This window comes from Apium graveolens, chromosome 1 (assembly GCF_009905375.1).
Source record: "Apium graveolens cultivar Ventura chromosome 1, ASM990537v1, whole genome shotgun sequence".
Taxonomy (NCBI): domain Eukaryota; kingdom Viridiplantae; phylum Streptophyta; class Magnoliopsida; order Apiales; family Apiaceae; genus Apium; species Apium graveolens.
The window spans coordinates 159,894,981-159,922,469 of NC_133647.1; the positions used below are offsets into that span (position 1 = coordinate 159,894,981).

At 34.2% G+C, this 27,489-nt stretch overlaps 2 protein-coding genes and 1 long non-coding RNA gene across 4 annotated transcripts; 1 reads left to right on the forward strand and 2 right to left on the reverse strand.

The window, feature by feature from the left end:
- Window positions 1–2,062: 2,062 nt before the first annotated feature.
- LOC141721392 (uncharacterized) lies at window positions 2,063–4,989 on the forward strand. The gene is made up of 3 exons (XR_012574731.1): window positions 2,063–2,206; window positions 2,329–2,407; window positions 4,816–4,989. It is a non-coding gene; the product is annotated as an uncharacterized LOC141721392 (long non-coding RNA).
- Window positions 4,990–7,957: 2,968 nt separating this feature from the next.
- On the reverse strand, window positions 7,958–17,421 carry LOC141668953 (zinc finger CCCH domain-containing protein ZFN-like). Its single transcript, XM_074476024.1, has 7 exons — window positions 17,206–17,421; window positions 15,743–15,900; window positions 15,083–15,145; window positions 13,827–13,946; window positions 12,477–12,752; window positions 11,074–11,400; window positions 7,958–8,474 (listed from the first exon to the last, which is right to left on the reverse strand). Exons 1-7 carry the CDS (start codon window positions 17,258–17,260, stop codon window positions 8,193–8,195), a joined length of 1,281 nt encoding a protein of 426 aa, XP_074332125.1. The 5' UTR covers window positions 17,261–17,421; the 3' UTR covers window positions 7,958–8,192.
- A 900-nt stretch (window positions 17,422–18,321) lies between these two features.
- Window positions 18,322–27,271, reverse strand: LOC141668963 (uncharacterized). 2 transcript variants are annotated; one of them, XM_074476036.1, is made up of 15 exons: window positions 26,998–27,271; window positions 25,715–26,281; window positions 25,316–25,628; window positions 24,870–25,016; window positions 24,615–24,703; window positions 24,238–24,330; window positions 22,972–23,098; window positions 21,813–21,877; window positions 21,511–21,685; window positions 21,195–21,383; window positions 21,047–21,094; window positions 20,302–20,448; window positions 20,111–20,193; window positions 19,331–19,446; window positions 18,322–18,864 (listed from the first exon to the last, which is right to left on the reverse strand). In XM_074476036.1, the coding sequence occupies exons 2-15, from the start codon at window positions 26,266–26,268 to the stop codon at window positions 18,779–18,781; spliced, it is 2,232 nt and encodes a 743-aa protein (XP_074332137.1). In that variant the 5' UTR covers window positions 26,269–26,281; window positions 26,998–27,271; the 3' UTR covers window positions 18,322–18,778. The 2 variants fall into 2 exon arrangements, with proteins under 2 accessions (XP_074332137.1, XP_074332132.1); XM_074476031.1 differs by having other exon boundaries at window positions 25,715–26,312; window positions 26,998–27,270.
- Between the last annotated feature and the right edge of the window lie 218 nt (window positions 27,272–27,489).

Genomic DNA, 27,489 nt, shown 5'->3' on the forward strand with positions numbered 1-27,489 from the left:
GTCAGGAATAATCTAGAAGCACCGATGGAAACTGAAGGGTCAAAAATCGACCAGAATTTTAAAGAAATGATTCGATCAGAGTCCTGATCGACAGAGAAAAGAATCCTGATCAATACTTCATTCGATCAAAAGGGTAGAAATTCACTTAATTCGATCAGAGTCCTGATCGACAGAGAAAAGAATCCTGATTGATACTTCATTCGATCAAAAGGGTAGAAATTCACTTAGTTCGATCAGAGTCCTGATCGATAGATAAAAGAATCCTGACCGATATTTTATTCGATCAGGAGGGTAGAAATTCACTTAGTTCGATCAGAGTCCTGATCGACAAAAAGAAGAATCCTGATCGAAGGTACCATCGATTAGAGTGGCGTATTGTGAGCTAGTTCGGTCAGAATCCTGATCGAAATCGATCAGGAATCCTGATCGATTTTGCATAAATCCTGATCGAAGATACCATCGACTAGAGTGTTACGTTGAGGGCTAGTTTGATCAGAATCCTGATCGAAATCGATCAGGAATCCTGATCTATTCTGCATAGATCCTGGTCGAAGATTCCATCGACTAGAGTGTTACTTTCTGAGCTAGTTCGATCAGGATCCTGATCGAAATTGATCAGAAATCCTGATCGAAGATTTAGTCGACCAGAGGATCCCTGATCGATTTGGTATGAACCCTGATCGATTTAGTATGAACCCTAATCGATTTGGTATGAATCCTGATCGATTTGGTATAAATCCTGATCGATTTTAAGCCAGAAAATTGAGGGAAAATCCCAGAATAAAGGGAAAAATTCCAGAAAATTGTGGAAAAATCCCAGAATAAAGGGAAAAATGCCAGAAAATTAAGGGAAAAATTCAGAAAATTAAAGATAAATCCCAGAATTAAGGGAAAAATCCAGAAAATTAAGGAAAAATCCCAGAATTTAGGGAAAAATTCCTGAAAATTAAGATAATTCCTGAATAAGAGGAATAAAAGAAAATCGTTGTAAATGTGTAGGTCACTCCACACTTTACGCAAAAACGACACCCTGGAAGGGAACGAAAGAACTTAACTTCTGCGAAACCTAGTCACTGTTTCCCAAAAGTTGGGGGGCAAATGATAGGGATAAACAAATCATGATTACGTGGTTAATGTTGCATTAATTACATATGAATTGGGCTTCAAAGCCCAATAAGAAGATGTATGATATTCAGACCAAAAAGGTTAAACACGTTGATCAGGCCTGATGGACCAGATCAGGCCTGATGGAACAAAGAAGGCCCAAAACCCTGATTATTAATTAATTTCATAATTAATTAATAAGGGAGAAAAATAGCTATTATGATAAGTCCTAGTGGGGATATAAATCCTTGTAGATTGGACTCCAAGGAACCTCATAGGATAAGGAATCAGCTTCCTACTTCCTAGGACTCCAAAGTCCATTCTAATTCAAAGACTTGACCACCAAGTCTCCTATACCAAGTCCAATTCAAGGACTTCCAACATCTATATAAAGGGTCTTACCCCTCCAATAAGAACTACGTTTTTTGACTTGATCCTTGACAATCAGCAAGGTACGTAGGCATCTTGTTAAGGCAGATTAAGTCACGAAACACAAGAGCAGTCAAATCGAGCCTCGAAGCTCACGTTCCTTAGTAATAAATACAGCAATTATACATCTTAGTTTTTGATCCATAACAGATTTATATCCAAGGACGATACTTCAAAACATGGGGAATAAATATGAAAGGATTTACGTCGCGAACCGTTTGCGAGAAAGTATTACGAAAATGTTTAAGCGACCGAACGAACGCGTAAATGATTAAATATGAAACGCACTAACTAACCGTGATAGAAAAGTAACCATGGTTATTTTTTTAAATAGTGAGCTAAGGAAGTAGGATGACCAACTAGGGCTAGAGAATAGTGAAGCTAATGGCTAAGCTAATTAGCTTAGCTTGTAATCTAAAAAGCCTAGCTAGAATTGTCTAGAGATTTGGCAAAAAAAAATCAATTCTATGACTTATACTAGAAGAATAAACAAGATATCATAACATTATTGCAAGAAGCAACCAAGAAGCAACCAAGGAAGCAACACATTTTCTCTCTCTCTCACAAAATACCATGCTGATTTTCAAGAACACCATGAAGAGAAAAATTCATATCTCATGTTCTAATCATTCAAAAATTACCAAATTTTTACCAAACCTCTCTCATATCATGGGTAAGTTACGTACCAAATTTCATGTCCATCCATAAAGTTCTCAATTTTATAAAAATGTTTGAAGTTAAGGGTGAATAGTAACTCCGAAAATCACTAACTTGTTTTCTTGATTTTTCATGAAGGTTTAAGGCTCCTAAAGCTAGACCAAGGTTTCATCAAGGATCTTAGGACTTTACTAAGTATTAACAAGCTTCAATAAAGGTATAAACATTCATCCAAACTTTGTTTAAGTTTTAAGTTTCAAGAAAAGTAGGGATCTTGGATATAGGTATGGTTTTGATGATTGATTTGATATTATCTTGATGTTTAGTTAATTAGTTTTAAGGTTGATGATTGTTACATCAAGAACATGATGTTCTTGAGAGGATTTAGTTTTGAGATGATGATTTGATAATTTATGATGGTGGTATAATGATTTAAGATGTAAACGAAACTCGAGTCGTAATCGTAACCACGTTAAAACGAATAAAACTCAACTTAAGTTTCTTCAGAAGTTCCCGAATATATAAACTGTAGTTTCCTGAAAAGTGAGACTTGATTATGATATACAATGTTATGAGGATCGTTTAGGTGCTTTAATCGCTTGATTCCGATTTACGGATCAAAAGTTATGACCGTTTTAGTAAAAGGGATTTACGCGACAAAAGTGCTACAAATTATGAATTTTGTAAATATAAATGATCAACTAAAAAATATTTAAAAATCATGTAATTTTTACATAAAGTAAAAAATAGAGTTTATTATCTGCCTTTGAGTACTCAACAAGCTCCTTGAGGTGGTTTCGTATTAAAATATTAGTTTTATGATTTATTAAAACTGATGGAGTGCGAGTCGCGTAATAGTAATATTCGGTAAAGTCAAATCTAGAAGACCACTTTGACCGTCCGTTTCGACCAAGGAGTGATACTTATTTCGAGCCGATCGAATGATGAAAGTTATGAAGTATTGAACTTATTAGAAATATAAGTTGGTGATGAGAGTAGGAATACTGATTAAGATTATGATATTTGTTGATTAGAAAATCCAGAACGAGAGGAAGTCGGGAAACGTGTCTTGGACTCCAGGCAAGTTTTCAAACCCTACCTTTTAAAATTGTTGTGTTGTGTTTATTTTCAAATAATATTGATATATACATGATGCTATATTTACGATGTTTTACGAATTATGTTATATAATATCATACGATATGATAATGATTTTGGTATATGAATATTACCGAATTTCAATCAATAACGCTAGAGAGTAGCATTGTATATATGAGGAGTATATTTTAGACCGAGGATCGGTCAGTATAATTTTATGAAACCCGGAATTATTCCGGAGGTGTTTTATTTAAGAATACAAACGCTATAGTAAAGCGCGATATATAAGTTATAAGACCGAGAGTCGGTCAGTTTTTATAAAGTATAAACTCGGGAATCATCCCGGAGATATTTTGGACCATTAAAAGTCCGTACTTATTTTATTCCAAGGGACTCGATGTCCACTTGCAAAATATTAAATACCTCGAACTTTTATTAAAATGATTTCCAAAGATCGTATTCCCTCAACTATATTTTATTGTTCGAATAATAAATATTATATACCTATTCATTTATTATGGGAGAAGTATACTCCAACGATTATTTATTTCAAACTCGATTAAACATTAAAGATTATTAAATTACGTAGACATAAATTAGTTGAAGAATATTATTTTAAATATTCTTTTAAAGTAAACTCATTCGAGATTTAATTATTTATCGATTAATATTTAATTATTTATTATTTATTAAAAGATTTATTTATGATTTAAAAATCATAAAACTTGATGTAAAATACTTTCTGATTTTCGGAAAATCATTCGAATAATTTCAGATCGTCGGAGAATATTATCTCGACTTATTTTAAATATTTTGAATATAGTTTCAAAAGGAACTACCCCTTATTTACTTATCTGTTGACAACGGTCAACTCACATCCTTAGTACTTCCTCCGAAAACTTTCGGAAGTACATATATATATATATGAGGTAAAGCTGTGCCTATCAACAAGCAAAATGCTTGGGTAACTTCGATATAGTTCGATGATTCCAAGTATATGATAGGATTTCCTTAAGGACAAGGGAGGGGTAGGAACCAAGTACTTCATGTATTGGATAGACTGTCGGTACCGTAGGAGACGGTATTATATGTACCTAAGGACCTGCAAAGTGTGTATACCCGAAGTGAGGACACATAGCCCGTATGCGGCAAGGGTGATAACCGGGATATTAAGGTGTCGTCCTTCTACTAGTAGAAAAGGTTACTATTATCGTAGTATAACTGATCATCGTATGCGGTGGTTCCAACGAATGTCCTATTCTTTCAATTGGAATTGTGATGCAATACCGTAACCCAAGCCTAGATGCTGGGTTTACCATTAAGGTATTCGCAGGATAATAAATCCACCAAATAATTGTTTTCAAAATAAGGTGTGTATCACCAAGAAAAACTATTTTTTTTGAATAAAACATATTTATCATATATGACGTTTTACTTGAGTTATCATACAGTCATTTCATACTGTACATTATTATGTTGGGCATTATAGCTCACTCTTGCTTTCTTTTAAATGACACAACATAACAGATAACCAGTATGCCGGTGTGGGACTTAGTCGCTTGCAGTCTTGGGGAAAATCCCTGGCAGCTTTGTCTCAGGTGGGCAAGAGTATCAGATAGGTATAATATATTAGTCGTAATTATTGTAACTTCATGTAGAGGTTATGAATAATTGTTTGAGATCATGTAAAGTACATTTGAGTGTAATAAAAGAAGATTACATTTTGTACATCGTTTCTAAGGCTATAACTTGTGTGTGTGTGCATGAGATTGGGGTCTGTTGGATTATTGAATCTATACAGGTTACACATGAATGAAGGATGGCGTGACGACCCAGATTCCTGACCCCGGATTTGGGGGCGTTACAAATCATTACAGGTTAATAGGAATTATAAACCCTCTAATAAGAGTAACCCTATGTTAGCCAATACCAAGCCACCCTTATTTATAAACCCTCTAATAAGAGTAAACCTATGTTAGCCAATACCAAGCCACCCTTATTTCCTACTCCTAATGTTGCAACCAAAGGAGTGACTAGTAACTTGGGAATTCAGCATAACAACAACAAAAATAATAAGTATATCCCTGCAGATAAAAGGGCTGAAAAAATTATAAAAGGCTTATGTTACTTTTATGATCAGAAGTATGAAAGATGACACAAGTGTAAATTTAAAGAACCACAGTTGTTCACTGTTGAAGTCCCTGGGGATGAGGTTGACAAATGTGATGAGTGGTGTGATATAGATGAGGGGTATGAGGAAAATGAACTGTCATTAGTGAAGGAAGCAGTCATTTCAGTTAATGCTTTGGATGGAAATCAAAATTTTAAGAATATGAGGATCAAGGGTTGTGTTAAGGATAAAATGGTTCATATATTGATTGATACCGACAATACTTATAATATCTTAGATTAAGGATTAGCCAAGGAACTAGGGCTGGATATTGAGGCAATACCTTTTCAAATGATAAGTGTAACATATGGTAACCAAATGGCCTGTGACAAGATATGTAAGAAATTTGAGTGGGGAATGAGTAATACAAACTTCTGCACAGAAGTAATGTTAATTGGTTTGGGCAGCTCTGATAGGGTTTTGGGTATCCAATGGTTATCTACTCTAGGGCTAGTATGTTGGGATTTCAAGAAACTTACGATGAACTTTGTGATTATGATAATTCTATCACTTTGAAATGAGTTCCAGCTAAGAAATTAAAGGTTTCAGAAAAGGGTCCTACTTAGAAAATATTAAAGAATGCTGCTCAATTATGTTTTATGTAGTTGTTGCATACTCAAAAAGATTTTGAGCACAAGATTTCAGTTGTACAAGAAAATGTATAATTCTCAGAATTTACAGAGTTAGATTTCATTTGCTCCCCCTGTAGTACTGGTAGGACAGAAGGATGGGACATGGAGGTTATGTATTGACTACATGAAACTGAATAAAAGGACTGTTAAAGATAAATTCCCTATTCCAATTACCGAAGAATTGATGGATGAGCCGGATGGTTCAACAATATTTAGTAAGCTTGATTTAAGGGCAGGCTATCATCAGATGAGGTTGCATCAAGATGATGTATTCAAAACTGTTTTTAAAACTCATACATGTCACTGTGAGTTTTTGGTTATGCCTTTTGGATTAACCAATGCACCGAAATCTTTTCAAAGGTGGATGAATTCTGTGTTTAAACCATTATTAAGGAAATTAGTTCTTATTTTCTTTGATGACATATTGGTTTATAGTAAGAATTTATTGGATCACTGGTTACACTTGGAGGAAGTTTTTCAGCTTATGAGTACAAATCAGTTATATGCAAAGGAGTCTAAGTGTTCTTTTGCAGTAAATAAGATTGAGTATCTAGGTCACTTCATCTCTGCAGAAGGTATATCAACAGACCTAAGTAAGATTCAAGTTTTGGCTAACTGGCCTGTTCCAAAAAGTTTAAAACAATTATGGAGTTTTTTAGGATTATTTGGTTATTACAGAAAATTTGTCAAGAGTTATACAATTTTATACAAACCTTTGACAGATTTACTCAAAAAGGGAGCTTTTGGTTGAAATGATCAAGCACAATAGGCATTTGAGATGATCAAGCAAGCATTTGTGAAAGCTCCGGTTCTGGCCTTGCTAAATTTCTCAAAGACTTTTATTAATAAAACTAATGCATCTCATAGAGGAATAAGAGCAATTTTACTTCAAGAAGGGTATCCTTTGGCATTAATCAGTAGAACCTTGGGTCCAAAATGGAAAAATCTTTCAGTCTATGAGAAAGAATTACTGGTCATAGAGTTTGTTGTTCAAAAGTGGGAACAATACTTAATTTGCAGTTATGGGCAGATGTGGTAGTGGATAAACTCAACAAATTTGCTCATTTCATGCCTATGAAACATCCTTTTGATGCAGTTCAAATATATGGAGCCCAATGGGTCTATAATAAAATGACAAGTTCAAATAAAGCATGGTTACTATATAATAACATTTATTTACCAAATATAAAGCATATAAAAACATAAGTGATGATGAAAATCAAGCAAAGTCATCCATCTCAATGTCACGTTCATCTTCGTCCCTTGTGCATCGTCATTGGTTGGATCAGACGACGGTACACCATAATCATGGTTATCACGGCGCCAAGTCAAGGTTTGAGGCGCCCAATGCTCCATTACCTTCGAGCACACTAGTTGTCAAATGTCAACTAGGCATCTTCGTGATAACCATGGCCAAGATTGTTTCCTTGCATAATTTCACATGCGGGTGTCACGGAACAGAAGTCTAGATTCAACTAAATTACTTGTATACACTGTACATAGACCATCTGGGAGCGTTCTGCAATGTTCGAGCATCCTTCAAAATGCCTATAAACAGTGGCAGTGACAGAAGTATACCAATTTGAAATGAATAGTGCGTGCACAAAAAGAAAATAATATAACCTGGAGAAAGCTATCAGGCGTGCAGTATAATTTGGTGGTTAAGCTACAACAGATGATAGGTGAAAAAAAAACATGAATTTGAACACAGGAACAATAAGCTAGACTACAATGAGGAGGAGTCATTCAGAAAATGCACTGGTTACTGCCTTGGATAAACAGAAAGGGCTCAAATGCTGCTCGCAATGTAAAAAGGTATAGTTCAAACAGATTCCTGGAGTTCATCGTAAACATGAATTATGGAAAATATAGGAAGAATGGTTAATGAATTTTAAACATTAACATTATTACTGATTGTGACAGCGTGAAATATTTATACAGTGGAGATAAATATATTTCGTCAAGCCTGTCAACTGAATTAAACTCTCAGTAGACCAGACAGACTGTATTATGTGGTACATCCCCAGGAATGGAAATGAATTTGTACATGAACTTTGTATGTTGTACAAGTAATTGTTAGAAGGCTACATTTGCGGGAAGATTTATCCCTCGGAGCCAATATGATTATCACCGGAAGGCATTTGTCTCGTCTCTGTCAATGGAAGTCTTCTAGCGTTGACTGAACTTGCTTCAGTAAGCCCTTCTGAAGACAATGTCACAGTAACAGTTCCGGAAGATGACCCCAAATAATTTTGAACTGGAGCATCAGTAGACGATTGTGCAGCCATATTGTATGTGAAGACCCCCATAGGATGGTCAAACTTGCAGCTAGGACCAAATTTGCAGATTCCATAGCGAGCATAGAAAATGCATAAAGGTTCACCCTGAAAATAAATGGGTAGCAGCTCAGCATGTAGACATTAAAGAGTCCCTCAACATCCTCTATTCTATCAATAGTAATTGCTTTCAGTAAACTCAGTTAATGTATGATAACTACACAAGTTTTATGGAAAACTTATGTTTTGCTCTACAGTTCTCATGTAATTTATCTAAGAATGAACATAAAATTATGAATTATTTATTTAAAAGACCCTTTCAAGCACTTGTCTCGCTCAATCTTTCGGAACTTTTTCACCAATAACCTTTAACTCTTAAAAATTAAACATTTATCATAGCATAATTCATGCACTTTTACGTACAAATATTATTATAGTGGTTGTGTGATTAATAGAATATACCTCCTTCGCAACCCTTTTGTCACAGAGGGAATACAAATACATAATAACTAAACTTAGCCATTTTATTATCCAAGTCCAGGTCCTTTCGTTGTTTGGATCTTCTTATCTTGTTAATATATAAACAGTACTATTACGTACTACAATAATAGTTGTATGAATTGACATACACAACACAGTAATATTTTGATGGTACATCACGAGAGAGTAAAAGGATCATCCAATATCGTGTATCTATGACTGTAATTTGAAACATCTGAAGAAGACATGTATCTTTCAGTTCATAACTTCTAATTTCCACTCGGAGCTATTTGCAGTTTGCATCCCAGAACCTTAACCCAAATTCACTTTAGTAATAGATGTTAAAACCTTGTTAGTTTGCACCATAAATTTCAATTGCCCTCTACCTTGCACCTCCTTGACCATTTTACAGAAATTTCAATAGTAATTCTCTTCATTACTAAATACTAACTATGAAGGGCATATGTCAGTCAACTCTTTTGTTGCTTATCTCCTTCTCTAGAAGTTCACCACCATTTTGTCTTAATATCGGTCACTGATAAATTACTCAAATACTCTTTTCCAAATCTTTCATCCTGAAACCATCTCAATTCTGCCTTATGACTTACAGCTCACAAAAACATAAACCCCTCCTCCAATAAAGCAATCCAATACAATTGATTGGCTTTGCATGGGATTATCTAAAGTGCATAAATGCCCTAAAGTGGGTTTTGTTTGAAGTGTTTGAGACCTCTAATCTGCCTCCTAGCCCGCTGCTCTCTTCATTTCATTCCCCAGAACCACCATACTCTTCTCCGCCTCATCCCGTTCTTTTTTAAACAAAGCTTCGAACAAACTGTAAAATTCCAAACCCCAAATTTGTACATTCCCAAAATTTGTAATATATTGCTCTTAATTCAGTTGAATTGAGTTTTGTTCAGAGTACGATCATCATTCGGTGGGTATGAGTGGGGACTATTCCAGATGTGAATTAAATTTCTGGGTTTTGCAAGGAAAATAAAGTGGGATATATGTTTAGTTAACAGTACCACTTAGAGATGGAACTTAGAAGTTAATGAGGACTGCCAAGGTCTCTTTCGTGTCAAACTTGGATTTCCTTTTTCTACCTGTAATTGTTTTGTTTGTTAATCTCCAAAAGACCCGTAGATATCGACACTAAGAAAAAATTTGGACAGCAAATTGTCTGGAAGTGCAAAGAGGACAGAAGTTGAGGATGCAAACTGATAACTTCAAACTTTAATTGCTAAAGTGATTTTAATAACTCTTCTATGCTCAGGCCCGATGTATGGACGACCAAAAAATTAACAATCTTTATCAAATATCCCATATCAATAATATATATCTAGCTATAAAACAATATCTAACATAACTTTGTCCATTTTTGTGAATGTCTAATAGAGTAGACATACTAGAAGCAAATACTCCATGTTTTAGATTCCAAAGATATGGGAAGCAGGGGTTTTCTATATTAGTCATTTCCGAAGAGGAGTAGCTTAACGAGAATATGATTTTAAAAGAATCTGGCAGTAAAGTCACTGGTACTGATAGGTATACATTGCTTATATCTTGTCATAATTGTGGTCCTTGTACTTTTCTCTACTCATACTCTTGTTCCCCATGAAACTCTCCGATAAGTATCTCTTTCACTCACCTAACCTCTTAGAAGCACAATGTTATACGCAAGTTCTCTAGTATTTAACTGTTAACAGAATTTTTTATAGTGTATTCTATAACTTATAAAGTGAATCTTTCTATCATCGGATTCCTCGGTCCTTGCCTACCCTAACACAGAGGTCAGGAGATTGTTGCTCACTTAGTATAATCTGATTTTTATAGATACTGTATAAAATGATTATTTATAAATTATTAGTTAACATAGTTTTTTTAGTATAAAGAGAAGGGAGATGGAGGATTCAAACCCATGAGGAAGAGGTGGGTCTGAGCCTTTGCTATTACGCTTTCCCTGAATTCTCAATTTAAAGTACATCTTTTAAGACATTTAAACAAGATATTCCTGGAAAAATAATTACAAGAAGTTGCTGAACTACTGAAGCCTGTTAACAAAGCTCATTAGTAATTTTATAAGTTTCTACTGTGTTTTTTTAAAGTGTAAACATACCAGAAATAGAGTACTAGTGGACCTTCATTTTCATTTCTAAAAAAAATGGAACATGTCACTGGAATAAACGTAGCTATATATTTAGTAGTTACTTTTAAGCCAGCTTACCGTTCGTAAAGGAAGACCCATTGGGCTCAATATGCAGTCTGGAGCTGGAATTAGTCTCTCCCTGGGATGATGGAATCTGCAAACCGCACCATATTTACAGTCTCCGGTTTTCATGTAAAATTGGCATTCAGGCTGTCCAGGTCTTTCAGGAAAAACATTCTCACTCTGCAATGCATAATATCCAACAGGGAGGGAGCCAGAACGATATGACGGGTATGTTCCTTGAGATCCTCCAATGGCTGCTTCACTTTGGTGAGATGTTGCATAGTGTTGAATATTTCTGGTAGTCTCTTGTTGCTCAGCAGGAGAAAGTGAACCAAGCTGTCCCTGAAAATAAAATCGATATATCATCTGTTGTCAGTTTCAGTTAACTCCCAATATGATCAGGATATGCAAAACACGTTATTCATGAGAATCTATAACATTTGTAAATTACAGCAATCTATCAAAGTCCAAACTCAGTTACATACGCAGGGAAATGAAATCTTTAAGATCTTGGAATCCAGATGATTATCAGCCTTGGACTTTTATTGAGGGTTTTATTCAACATCTATATTATCAATTAACCTCCATATTTTACCAAAAGTGCCCTATGATGCCAAACGAGAAATTAAAGTATTAGTTTGTACTTTTTAATTATTTCATGTTATTATTTAGGAATAAATTAAATTGTAACTCATTATAAGTTTAATTATATTTTATATATACTGCATCACCATACGTTTGAGTGTCTTACTAAAGCACCGCTTATGTACATTTCTCATAAAGCTCCCTCGTAGACTTAATTTAAAAATATAAAAGGATCTAAGCCGTTGAGATGGTTATCTACACTACTTCGATAAATTCAAACTTTTAGGTCAAATAGTTGGTGAAGGATTGTGTTTTTAAGCCCTCTACTCAGCAAACTAATCATAGTATATGTATCTGCTCTTTGACAATTCCCTGTAAACTTTCATAAAATACCTGAGTGTATGGAGGTTTACGTATCCTTTTATGGTACTTGATGTATTCACTTATAAGTTCAGGAGGTATATACAATTGTGTTTTTTTAAATCTGAAAATCATATAATAGGTATTGTAACAATCTAGCAGAACAGACTTCCATAGCAAACAAAAGTCCTCGTTTGTTTTATTAATATCTATGAAACCATATTTGGGAACTTATTTATGCAAATTTCAAAAAACGCCAGTTACCATTACAGAGTGTAACAAAACCAACCTGGATACACAAGAAAAAAAATAAAACCAACCTAAGCGAGTTTAATTACTAATTCACAATCAACAGTTCAACTACATTTCCCTACTTAAATGTCTTGCAGATGATTGGCAGCATTATAACAAGCTGCAATTCAAATTTCACTTATAAATTAGTTTGTGCTTCAAAAAAAAAAATAGAATCTTACATTGTATGAATTCCACCCTTGAACTGATACAACTCCCTGAGGTAGAATCAAAGGTGCATAATTTGATGGGCCTTGCCAGCGTGAGGTTGGAATGAAAGATGCCCTGGACAAGGGCCAATTAGCAATTCCTCCTGCATATGACTGTTGGCCAGGAGGATAGACGGGAGAACCACGATAAGAGACCATCATATTAGATGGTTGAGGATGATGAAATTTGCAAGTGCTACCAAATTTGCATTGTCCAGTTCTTAAATAGTAAACACATTCTAATTCATTCTGCAGGTTGTACGGAAAAACATTTATCAGAAAGAATTCATGTAATCATGAAGTTCATCGAACTAAACAAAGTAAAATCTGCTGTGTCAAAGGAGGCATGAACTTTTTATATCATTTTTCTTGTCCTTGAGATATCCTATACTGTTTGTGCAAAGAGTTTCAAATATTCTATTGTGTTCTATACATTAACAAGCAGATTCAGAGAACAAAAAGCATTTTTACTGCCCAACTCCGAAATGGGAAAACAGCATAAACAGGTAAGAGTACCTTCTAGTGATTAACTGGAAATTTAAAAATTAATCAAAAGGATTAATCCGCCTTCATGGCCTATCACTATAATATTAAATGAAAAAAAAATCTTAAGTTGAAGAGAATGATAGGTTGATAACATTATTTGGGTGCACTTTACTCATAATTATTTAATTAGCCATAGTAGAAAATTCTTAGAATCATAATATAAACATTGGAAAATCAGATACTATATAATGAGAATAAATCGATAGGTATAATTATCTGTCCACAGATTACCCAAAAAGTATGCCATAATATGTTATCAATAATAAATAACCTCGCAGGTTGGAGCTTTAAAATTGTTAGCTGGAAATACTTACCAATGCAATTTACTGATATCAAGTGTTCCTTTTATCATCGTATCTTTCTTTTTTCTAATTCATATACTATTATTTTAACTGAGTCACTTGGATTTAGATATTTGTAACCAGTTAAACTGATACTGATTGTTTGGCTAACATTTCTAAGTTATAACCATGAGTTACAATCGTTAAATATATTCTTCTCCGTCAAGGAGCAACCTACTACTGATGGACTTCTAGTTGTATTTTTTAAAATTATCATTTGCATTTTTCTATATTGTAGGCTTAGATTTATGATTTTGAATTATGCAATTGTCTGAATTGTTTCTTAATCTAAATTACTTTGATGCACAATTTACTAAAGTATAACTTGCAAGAGATCTGTTGAAAGGTAATGAAAGTCTGTATAAAGCGTGTGTGATATGTGACATGTTAGAAAATTGTCTTTAGATTTAAGAGATGAGATATTAAACATCCAAACCGGTCGAAGGGGATAGCCTAAGGCATTGAGCGAAACCCTTCCTTCGATCCCAGCCTTTTCTCTGGGATGATGAAATTTGCACGTGGCTCCAAACTTGCATGTTCCCGTCTTCAAGTAGTACTGGCAAAAGAATCCAAATAAATGTATTATTAACAATAACCACAGCCTGATAACATTAACTGTATCTGGTAATAAATAAACGGTGAATGAAGTTTTCAGTCTTACCAAAACAAAAGGCATATTCTTTAATTATTACAGGCAAAACGCGAAAGTAATACGAAAAGTTAAGTCAGTCTTTGAAAGCCTTCCTTGGAAATAACTATTCTCGCAATTGTAAACTAGCATATATTCTCTTATACAGATGCCATAATCTCTCAATAGTGCTGCTGCTGCCCGCTCATTCACAAGAGCTTAAACTTTCAACATATTTGGAAATTAACATTAAGTCAATAGCATCTGCTTGCTAACCATTTATAAGAACATCTTCAACAAAAAGGTGGGAAGGGAAGGGGAAGGGGCTCTTACTATTGACATGTGCATGCCGGTGAGTGATAAGGGAGAGGTGGTGATTACTTGCCTTCTGAGTTTAATTAGCTCATCAGAAAAATATATAAAATATATCCAGATATGAAGCCATAAGAACATACTCAATTTTCATTCCTACTCGGGTGCTAATTCATAGGAAATTCTACCTCTCTTAAATGCATACATCCACATATAATATAAGCGCAAAGATCCAGGAAGTTGCATTACATTTACATATCAGTAACATCTTGAGAATCAAATAACGAACCAAGAGGGCAGAACACTGTAAAGAAATATTAGAAAGATAAAAAAATTTAATATTATAGATTTGCTATGTGGGAGCATATGCCCCTGCAAGCACGTCTCCTATTCCTATTATATTATTTATTTCTCTCTCTTATTTTAAACCTGTCTCCTTAGTTATTCCCTTGATTTTTAACCAACAGAGATGCTAAGATAAACAAATAAGAAAGTGCATGTGCAGTATATGTAGACTTGCTGAACCGGATGACTGTATCTAACTTTTTCCTGTTCATTTATAATTTTTTGATTTGAATGATTGTATCTACATAGTTTAACTTTACGTAATTTTTTGCAAGAAAAATCATGTGCGTGTACGTTTGATTAAATCTAGAATATAAAAACGATACAAAGAAGTACATTTGATGTGTTTTCTCTCAATAAACTTCACGAATAATATATGTATATATGTTCTTGGTAATCATACATGCCTGACATTCCTGTTGTCCGATTCTTTCTGGATACTCTCCTCTCATCCTTGCAGTGGCAATAGCCTGAAAAAAAATTATATGGAAATAAACTATATGAATTATATTAACTGCCTTGACAGGTTATGATGAGATTAGGGAATAAACCACTCCAAACAAAGAAAGCAACACAGTCGAAGAAATACTAAAAAACTTTAAGAAGGTATAGTACAAATTTTTTGTAAGAGACTAAAAATATATTCCGTGAGAAGGAAAAGCTTAGCTGTGAGATGGTTTGAAAAGTGTCTTGTAAATATGCATGAGAAGCATGTTTTGTTCTCTTGGTCATAGCAGACATCTTTGCTAGATGAGTGCAGATGCAGACTACAAGGTGCATCTGTGTGCAAATGCAATTTGTTTTTTCTGTCTTTATGAGAATATCATTGTGTAAGTGACTCCACAAGAAATTCCCTAAACTAAAATCTGACGGTCAAGCCTTTTGATAAAATCATATAACTAGTGTAAAGGAGAGAGTATGATAATACACAAAGGTCCAACATTGGCATATATTTAGATGAATTGTATTACTAACACAAGAAAGAGGCTTTAAAGTAAAGTATCTATTTCCACTTGGAAATTAAAAAACATACAAAAATTTAAAATTCAGATAGTATATAGACTTACCAGTTTCCTGTTAGTAGGATGGTTAAATCGGCATGAATTCCCAAAGCGACATAGGCCTGTTCTGATGTAATAAGAACAGTCAGGCTCTCCTTCACGCACTGGATAAAATCCTGAATCTATTCCATTTCTTGATGTTAAATTCATATCCCAGAGTTCATCTGAAAAATGATTGACACAACAGGTCAACAAAGTTGGAGATTTGTGATAACTAGTGCTGACTAAGAGATGGAAGCTTCCACAAACTTTAATAAAAGATATTGTTGTTTTGACAGGTTTCCATTCATCCATAAGTTATATTCTTAGTTGTACCTTCATCAGAAGTCCAAGTTTTGAACATGCATCAAAATATAAGTAGAGAAAACTAAACACTGACTGGAAAAAGATGCTCAAAGATAAGATGCAACTGGTAATTCTCAAATCAAGGGAAAGTTTAACAAAAAAAATTGTGAGGGAAATAGAATGTCAACTATGGTGCTAGGACCACAATTCCATATTAACATATCTACTACCGTGTATGTTCTTTTGGTTGTTCTTCCTGTTCCTGGATATGAAGGCTGATAGGTAAAGGGTAGAATCTGACGATTTACAATTATAATGTAATACGGAAACTTTTCATAGAAATTTCTCTCTTTTCCTCCTTGCCTCATCTATATGTAGTCTTTTGCTTGCCATTATTTCTTTACTACACTATCAGTGACGGATGCACAAGGGGGCAAAGCCGACACTGCCCTTCTTGTAGTTGATGTAAAATTTTGTGAAATCTGACCAGTGTCTGCCTCTATTTAAAGTTTCTATTTGGTACTAAAATTGTAATTTTTTACTGAATTTTGAGTTGACAAGACAACTACACATTCATAAACTATAAACACTCCTCCCTTAATATTTTCATGCTCATTGTTTCCGAAATTATCAGTTCTCTGATGTTAAATACTTGTATTGATCTCAGTTTTTTTAATCTAATGTGTATAATATTTGTATTGGCCCGTGCACCGGAAATGTAGTCATTAATTTCTGGTCCCTTTAAACGGACGACTGTTTATTCGTACATTAGCATTATATACACCACACTTCAACTAAATTCAAGTGCACGAAAAAAAACTGTAGAAACTTAATGAACTAATGTGAAAAGTGAAAAAAATGAGAATCTTGTCAATTTAATATATATACACTACCGAAAATTAGGTGTATTACAGAGTGATTACATGTTGATTCAATCAAAAGCTTGTTCATGAGTAAAATTAAAAATGTTAGAACTTAAAAGCTGAAAAAAACGGGAAATAAGGTTGATCAGTGTCAAGTATCAACTATTCAGAAGAATGATCAACAATATACATACAGAGAGAGGGAGAGAGAATAAGGTTGATCAGTGTTAAGTATCAACTATGTAAAAGAATGATCACAGCATACACACACAATATACATCCAGAAAGAGAGGGAGAGAGAGAGAGAGAGAATCAGGGTACCGTCATCTAAGGCGGAAGGACCGACGGACATCGGAATGGCAACGCCTAAGTCCATTAAGAAAGTGTCATGGGGGGGGGGGGAGATGAATGAAGTTACATCAACAAAAAATGTGCAAGTGTGTGTTTGTATATGCAAGAGAGGATGGGATAGATAGAAAAAGTGGTAATGGTTGTGTGTTTTGTATAGACACTCCTCTCCACAAAAATATTAACCAGAGAGACGGAGAAATAAATAAAATAAATAGTAGGGGAATGAATTTACACCAGTCATACTCTATGTACATTTTTTTGCCCGGGTTTTTGCCTACAAAACGTCCCCCGTCTGTCCCTCATCCCCCCCACTCGCGCCACTCCTTTTCCTATTATCCCCCTCCCCCCCCATCTTATATACCAAAATTCGTGTAATTACCCTCGCTCCGTTATCAATATCTTTCAAGTTTCAATTTGTTTGACGCAAATTTATCAATGCTGAATTTTATTTCATTTATCATCAAAACTCCTCAACTATATCTCTTACGCATCACACCCATATTGAAAACGGTTTTTGAACTTTTAGATTTTAACCATTATTTCCTCATGATCACTAAAAAAATATACCATTTATCTTACTAATTCTTTATATTGGGATACCGGAAATCGACACACATTTTAAAACTCCCGTAAATCATATTTTTAAATATTTTTTTAAAATAAAAATATAATATTTAAATTTTTATACATAAAATAGTAAATTTTATAAATAAATTATAAAGTTATATTTTATAATAACCTTAAGATGCATGTCAAACATGATGAAAAAATATGTAAAAAATTCAGTGACACAGAGGAAATACCATTTTAAGAATTATTTAGGATCCGGCAGGGGAGTTTTAGGAGAAAGAAAAAAAAAGTACTAAGATTAGTAAAAAAAATGCCATTTTAAAAAATATTAAGAATGAATAGGACCATATTCCAAAAAAGTTGACGGGAGTTTATTTTCGAGACGACTGCAGAAATTTTAGTTAATTTTATAGTAACATTTATTTGTTTTAATATCATTTAAAATATAAAATTTAAACTTGTATGATATTCATCGATTGCTAATTGTCACTCGGTCAATAGAAAATATATACATCCTTCATAAACTACAACTAACTCAAATTTATATTTTACTTCCATGAAATCCTCAACTACATTATACAGTAGCAATATACAAGCATAATAATGTAGCTAAAATTCTACATAATTTATCAATTATAATCTTGGGAAATGGTAAAATATGCTTACATTTTATCAACAACCCTGATTCCTGAGTAAACAAACTTCAGTTCAACCCAGAATGGAATTTAGCGTGTATAAAGGTCTACAACCAACCACCTATACCTGCATATGCTCACCACAAAACTGAAAACTGAGGAGCCTAAATAGATTATAGACCCACTTTATTTGTATACTTTGCTGACTATAGCATAAAACTTCAGCAAAAAGAGTATATCCCTTCTAAGAATTTTGACCTATCTATAACTTTTTTATTCTCGTTGAGATTCTGCAAGTAACTTGGAACTTGGACATGCATGAACAAAAAATGTATCGGCTAGTCCTTTACTGCTTCTTCGCCTGTTTCATCTTCTTTCGATTGACTGGCCAATTTCAATATATCTTCAACACGAATCTTTCCATCTGTTAGAGAGATAAATATACATTAACAATTATTTTGACTAGTATGTGACTATGTGGTCAACCTTTGCATTAAGCAGATCATATACGGTTGAGGAAACCTAAGTTTCTTGAAATACAAAGAACTAACATTGTGAGATGTAGAACTATCAAAAAACTATGTACAATATCATTGCAATACTATGCCTATGTTTAACTATTTTCATATCAATACTTTGGGTAATAGTCTTTTGGATTTTAAATATTAAAGTAAAGCAAATAGAGGCAACTTCATTGATATTAAAAGCATGAATATACCTCATGAGCATTTGTTTACTATTTGTTGTTCTAATGGAGAAGGCAAAGGACCAAAGCTACATAGAAATACAGTTAAAAAGTAGATACCCTTTCTTGTAAATTATAAATGTCACCATTATCTAACTGTCATACCTTATCTTACTGAAAATTTAAATGTTTATATACTACTTGCCTGCATCTTTGGAAAGGTTGCTTATGAGTTCTTGAATCCCTTCCTTGTCCAAAGTGTCCTTCAAGTACATTGCTGCAGACGCTACCTCCTCTGGACTGACTTTGCCATCATAATCCCTGCAATATTTATATACATACACATGAAATTATCAGTGATTCACCAGAGCCTTCTCTACTATGAATCTTTGATGCATTAATACAAGAAGATACTCGAAAGCTAGGTCAACATGATTTCGGAAACGTTCTTCCAACAGCATGATTATAATATAAATTCATGACAATAGCAATGTAGTTTAGCTAGGTTCATAAATTCGCAAAAAATTTAAAATAATATAACCAAGTTGAGTTATAACTGGCATTGCTACACATAAATAAAGATCTACCTGCAACTTTTATGGTGAATCACCTCATATTAGTTTGAATAAGATTTGACTTGGAAGATACAGAAGAGAACAGGATACGGAAAGTACTTACAAATAGTAGTGTGTGCATGCGCAAGTGGAGGGCAAGTACCTACAAATAGTGTTGGTGCTCCGGCGTGTGTTTGAAACTGTCTATGCGAGTGTACAAGGTAAGGAAAAGGGAATTTGGTGTCTTTTTGCCATTAAAAATTAGCTATCATATTTTTTAACTTTACTCTCATTTCCTTTTCCAAATACAACTCACACCAATCCATAATTGTCCGCCCATCCTTACATTTATACTTTATACTATAAACAAATTTTGTCACAGTCTTTTGTAGATGGGAACAATAATATTTAGATACATGTTCAATACATACTTATCAAGTAACCGCCAACGATCACCAATCTTAGCATCAACGTCGTCAATTTCTTTTTCGAGTTTCTGGAGCATAGCATCAACCTGAAACATTAAACCCAGGTGAACTAAGTATCAATACAATTCCCCATTGAACGATTGAAACTATAAAAACTGTAAATCGACAAAAAAGAGAGAAAAAGAATTTCGCACCCTATTTATGAGTGCTGAAGATACTTTAGCATCTACAGTTTTCTCCTCAGTGTCATTGCCCTCTTCTCTAGCAGCTCTATATGCAGTCTTGGCTGCTTCTTCAGTTTCAGTACCTTCCTTCTCAACCATTTTATTGTACAACTCTATCTGCCAAACATTCGTTATATTAACAGATGATAACCACTCAGTAAGGATTAAAGATGATTAAATGAAGCCACATTATAGTCACATTTTGGCATAATATCTAATGATTTAATTCATAAACGAAACAAGGAAAAAAGATTTTACACAGGCTCTTAATCACATAAAACTATATTTTATACTTATTACGATTACAGTTATCAGCGATTTTATTTTAACAAATTCTCAGAAACATCAAGTGTCTGAAGGGTTAGGGTATGAGTATCCGGTATAGTGATCAGTGCTATATTGTTTTGTAATTAATCTTGTATTTAATATATTGTATAAGATACTGGGAAAAAATATGGTCAATCTGACACAGAGCTTCAAATTCTGTGTCCCAATGCTATTTTGAGATTTACAAACAAAATAAAAGGCAGAGGTACTTGTTTCACAAAGCAAAGACAAGCTGCTAGCATGCATCTCTTCCCTACTGCATATCCTAACAAGAAATGTCATTCAGGCTTAAAATTTAATGTTCCTCCTATTTATTGAAAACACCTAATAGCCTCTTCCAGGTTACCAAATATATAAATATGTATATATGCTTATGTTTTGTAGATACCTCCTTGCTGACAAGTCTTAGAAACTCTTCTCGCTCCCTGCTTACTGACTGAAATCATTTTCAGCAAAGAAGTCAAAATTTTGAGCAACGGACTTATCTCAGAACTACAGCTTACAGATTATACACAATAAATTAACCAAGTCCTTACAGATGCCGATGCTAAAACAGCCAGAGCACGACTAAGCTCAGAAAGTTGCTCTTGCTTATCAAATGTTCTTGCTTTTGCCAGTTCATCTGCTTCTTGTGCTGTTGGAATGACCATTTCTTCCAATGCTACATCTTTCTGCTTCTCTAGAGATTCCTTCTTTTTCGCTTGCTCCTCTTTTTCTTCCTCCTCCTATTACACATGCAATTCTAAATATGTAAAATCTAACTCTCTATCATCTCATGATTGTTTAAAATTTAAAACAATATAAAACGTTATGTAGCAGTAATAAATATTGATATTACAATTTAGATCGGACCTTAATCATTTCTTCTTGCATTTCTAGGAACTCCAATTTCCTTCTCCTTTCTGAAACAGAATCTTCAGATGGCAAAGATGTAATACCAACTGTGTCCACCACCTCATCTGGCAGTGAGGACAATGTGGCTTGAACAGCTTCTTCTGGTTTCAATTTACCAGACACGCTGAAAGCTCTGCAGATAGTATGAAGCCACGGAGAAATTATAATAATAGCATTTCACCTTTTAAGAAATGAATACGGAAAAAGCCCCACAAAGAACTAAGTCACAACCAAGTAACAAGTTACATACTGGAACTTACCTGGAAAGAATTAACAAAGAAGATGGTACTGAGTGGTTCAGAGATAAGTCTAACCAATCACGCATCTGTTGAGAAGAAAAATAGGTCGTCAGTTCAATAGTCCATCTACTTTCTTTATATTACATTCAAATATGCATTTCCAAGACCTTTTCCGCAAAGATATAATGGTGCATGAAAGGAGTGTACAAAACGAAGAAACTCAGCAGCTACAACCTATAAAATGGATATAGAGGACTCCTTGAGAATTGTTGTTCTAAAAAATGACACATAAAACAACTACTTATCTTAAAGTTAAAGCACAGGCTCTTGTAACTTTTAATTAATTATTTATTGTACAAAAATCAACTGTGTGGAAAGAAAATGGTGATTCTGTCATTTTGTTAGGAATGCTAAAATTCTAGCATTTCCTATTACATTTGCTATTAAATCAAATATCCAAAATATTTTTCATTTTCTTGGAACAATGCTAACCGTAAATTCTATTGCTTTTCAAACAGGATTATCAAACATAAGCATGAAATATTACTCTTTCGAAGTTTATAATCCGTAGTTTTACTCGAGAGCGATAGTTTAGTACATGTGATTTCATAGTTTATTTTAGGAAATGCAGTACCTAAATACATGGTTTCTTAAGCTGATTCTTAATAATTAGTGTAAATAATTAATGATCATCGTCATGACTTGTTGTATAGCACATGTTTAGGGGCTTGCAAGAGGAAGGAGAGAGATCCAATATTGGGTAAGGGCTGCTTGTCTTTATCAACCAGGGAACCTAGGAGGCCAAGAAAAACTAAATGAATTAAAAAGAAAAATCCGGATGACAGCATAATTTTATGTTTTATAATACAATAAGAGGCAGGGAATCCGATTTATTGTCTAGCACACCACATATTTCACCTTCATTCAGAATGTAGAGAATCTTCTTTTCCCCTTGTAGACTTAAAGAAGGCACAGCAGACTAATTAATTACTCTAATTATAAGGTTGTCCAGAAATGAATGAGAGTAAACTCATATTTCTTTTCTCAATTTTTGACTTACATGACAAAACTTAATTACATCTTATCGGAAAGATGAAAAAATACTGAAAATCGATTTCTCATAAGGTCAGATAAATCTGAAATGCAACTATCTTCAAGAATATGCAAATAAAGCTCAAACCTGTTCACGCATTTCATCAACTGAACGCAAACCAAGTAAACCCCTGTCTCTACAAGCTTGCCTCAGCTCCTCCTCAGAAAGGGAGTCCAAACCCTCTGCTTGTATCATCCTGTCATCACTTTTAATCCTGCCAAAAGGTTTTCTTTCTTATAAGTTGTTCTTCCTCGGCAAAATGTTTTAGCTTGAGTGAATGTTTTAACAAGTACATTTTTTCCCAGCATTATGATTTCAGATTTTAAACATTTTTATTCTACAAAAAGGAATTTCTTTTTAATTAACACATAATATGCAAAGAATCCAGGCTAATCAACTAGATATACAAGAAACTCTGATGCATAAACAACAAATATTTGACTACTGTAGCAGTAATGCCTCAATTGATGCTAATCCCGATTAGTGATCAAATGTTAAAAGAGCTAAAGAATATTAATGATATTCAGTGCTAGAAAGTACTTTTATTAATCAATTATAGTCACTAGTCAACACATAACAAAGGCATGTCTATGATTGATGCAAAAGATCTTTTCAATATTGTAATTGACAGAGGAGCGTATATTATAAATATTGGATTAAATGGAAAGTAAGGGAAATATTAAAACAAAACCTCGTCCAAAGAGATAAGTTGTCTTTCTTTATATAATTATTAAATTATTAGACTCTTCTAAGAGTGGAATTTCAAGTGTTCACTTTCTTTAGCTTGCTCTCGTTAAAAATAGTTTCATAGATCTTATCCTCCTGAGTTCTTCCGTAGGTTAAATATTTCTCTGCTTCTCTCAGGGCCTATTAAGGGTTTCCTTTAATTTCCTACAATCAATGAAAAATTTGACACTAATAGTTCCAGCTACGTTGTACTTCCTGGATAATTAAGCCATAATATTGTCAGGCTAATTTGGTAGAGAAGAGGGATGCAAAATTTATTTTACAGCTTTGGCAAAATATACAAAGTTGTATTCTTCCATACTCCCTACTTCAAATGCATTAAGACAGTGCCTCACCTTTTTATGATGGTCCGCATAATATTTGCAAAGGCTTTTTACAATTCTATTTACATAACAGTAAGAATTAATGGTAGATATTTCAAGTATTTTTAACATCAATCCCAGGGGAATACCGCATAGAAGAGGGTTTTGTTTGGATATTTGTGGACAAAATCACACATAAAATTGAGCAAGTTTTTTCCTCACAGAAAACAAATAATAAGCATTTAGGCTATAAAGATATACTTGCTAAATAATTGACAGTCAGAATGAGGGCAACCAAACTTACTTTTGAAGACTATTGCGAAGCATATAACGCAGATAGGCATCAGTACCATATGGACTGATTCCCATGTATTTACACATATTCACCAACCGAGGTCTGCAAAAAAAAGGTAAAGCAGGTTTGCATATCAAACAACTCTAATATCTAGGTAATGATAAATGTATCAGATATATTAATAATGAATTAAATGTGCATTTATTAGTTTAATTATACACGTAACCTAATATCAGTAATTAGAAAAAATGTGAAAAATATTATTCAGGGTGTGTCTAAATTTTCAGGCCACTTGTATTCAAAGAACACATTACTTCGAAATATGGAGTATAACAAGATAAGTTGAATAGTTTATCCTCTACTTTATCAAGTATAAATGCAACAACCTGCTGATGTTATCCAGCGTGAGTTCATCATTAAACAACTTGGCAAAGCCTAAAATTTCATCATTGGAGACACGGGTACCCCTTCTGACCTGTTAAATAATACATAAAAGTTCAAGAAGGAAAGAAACCAATTATAACACAGATGCTAAGAATAGAATAGAAAAAGCACTAAAATTCCCCAAAGCCTAGTAAAAAGAGAAAAGAAGTGGAGGAAACTTCTAACAACAAGGAGGATATGGATAATAAGTTCCTCACATTGTTCATAAATTCATCAAGATCTTCTGCCGTCTTCTTAGCTTCACCACTCCGGGAGTTCTGAACTTCCTTCGCCATCTCTTTCACTGTGTCCTGAAGAAACTTTGCATATTCTATCCTCGCATATAGCTTCTTCTTTAAAGCCTCCTACAGAGCACATTCAAATTTAGATGCTATATCTAACTGGTAGAAGTGAGCAGGGCCAGCAGGCCATGCAAGGTCTATACTGATACTACTATTTGTTAATTGTTATTCATAGATGTCACATAACTGTTGGTTCGGATCACAACATTCTCAAGAAACACTAATATATTCAATTCATAACTTTAATGACCGCCAAATGGAGAAACCAGACTCCAGAACCTACATTGTACTTAATTCAGATTTGCAAGATTACTCAACAAAAAGCATATAAAAAATACTTTATTCAATAATAGTGATATCACCTGCTCTTTCATCTTGTCCTGAAATGTAGATGGCAGCATGTTTGGAAAGAGTTTCAAAGCCACTGGCAGTAAAAATTCCATAAACGGAACAATAATAAACACAGCAAATGGAACTAGTCTAAATATATCAGCTGTTGTGCGTGTGAGTTGTTGTCTCTCCCTTCTGGAAAGATTCTTCCCATTAGCTAATTTCTGTAATAATCTTAAACTTATGGTAACATCAGCCCAAAGAAGTTTTGTACCCAACCAGTAGTGCTGCAAAGTAGATTTAAACTCATCCTTCCAGTGATGGAGCTTCTTAGCCCAGTCCTCCCTAAACAAAAGCAAATGAATGGTTCAATTCCTAGAAAGTGAGATGAGTAAAGTAAACAAACATCACAAAACAAGTAAAGTTTCAACCTGCTCATAGAAGCAACAACTCTCAAGGCAGGACCGATCCCTAGAAAGAAAGCCCATATCTTCTCCAGAACAGATCTAGTATCTCTTTTGGATTCTTGCAGCTGCTTTGCTTTAGCTTTAGCCGTGCTAAGACCTTCAACTGCTTCATCACATTCCTCCGGCGACGCTTCCTTTTTTGGTTTAATAGCCTTTTCATCTTCGCCACTATCAGATTCGAGTTTCCCAGCAGTGGAAAAGTTAACTATTGATTCTGCTGCACTTCTACCTCTTAAAGGTAATCTAAACCCTGTTCCTGTAATCCCCGGATGCAAAATTTGAACTGTGTAAGCTGGGTGCCTCAGGAAGCCTCTTGCTGAAAAAATTATGACTTCCTCTTTGGCTAAAGAAGATAAACTTCGATAGTCTGTACTTCCTCTATCACCATATGATTGAATTGTACCAAAGCTGACATCATATGAATCTAACACCCGAGATGATCCCCTAAGCAAGCATGTAGGGCCTCCTAGGGAACGGAAAAGATCCCTTTTCCTTCTCAGTATTGCTCTAGAAGCCATTAAGACAAACTCCCTTCACATGGATAACAAAAGCCAAAGCCGTCCTTAAGAACGGAACATTTACAGAAAAGTCAGGTCTACAACTAACAATAACTCTAACATTATATTTTAAGCCTTATATTCATTAATATTTAAAACAATTGTGTTTCATACAACGGTAAAATGCACACCGGCCTCTTTATTACTTAATTTACTTGCTAGTTAAACGAACTAACACACCCACCTTGTCTACACTCTGGACATCCCGTTAAGTGAGCAAGGGATATACCACAACACCAAGAGGTGATGGGTCACACTAGCCTCTTTATAAACACAAAGGGTACCGTTACATCAGGAGTCAGGTACCCTTACTTAATTCATCCAACTCAGCCTATAAACCTAGTTTCTATTTTACAAATTACACTCCTAGCTTCCACCTAATTATACAATCAACAAAATACACGAAAAGGTCCAAAACTCAAATGCACATGTTTTTGTAAATAGAAAACAGATACCAGCACTAAAAAACAAGATTATCACATAGATTCAACAAATACCCATATCAATACTCATCCTTAACAAACCATAAACATCAATAATACATAAAATGGACACATGGGGTTAGTACAAAAATCAAACATTAGACAAACAACATTGACAGAATCGGTAATTCAACACCAACCAAATCAGTTAAACAATAAAAAAAAGACATACATACATATATACATAAAGGGGTGTAAGAAAACATACCCAAAATAGAAAAGAATGTAGAGATCTCACAAAAATTGTCGTATTCTTATCTCAATTTGTCAGGTATGTATGTATTGTATTTGTATATGTTATTACAGGTAGAAGATAACAGGCTCGAGTCGTCGCAGTAATTACACACTCAGCTTATATTTGATTTTAGTAATTTATGTATGATTAACTGATTGTTGTATATTTCTACTTGAACTAAGCTTTCTTTACTTTTGGTGTTGTTGAATATTACACGCACACACTCACCCGCACGTACACACCCGGTATTGTGCAAGTGTAACATATGTACTTGTGTTTTGGAGACCCTGTGGTAAATACAGCTAGTAATACTCTGATTTACGTATGCTCACTTATAGGGTGAGTAGAAAACCGCACAAACCGCCCGCACTGCACCAAATCACACCGTAAAACACGGTTTTTAATTTTCGTGGTGCGGTTGAAATTTGAATTTTTAATAAACCGCGTGGTACGGTGTGAGTTGTG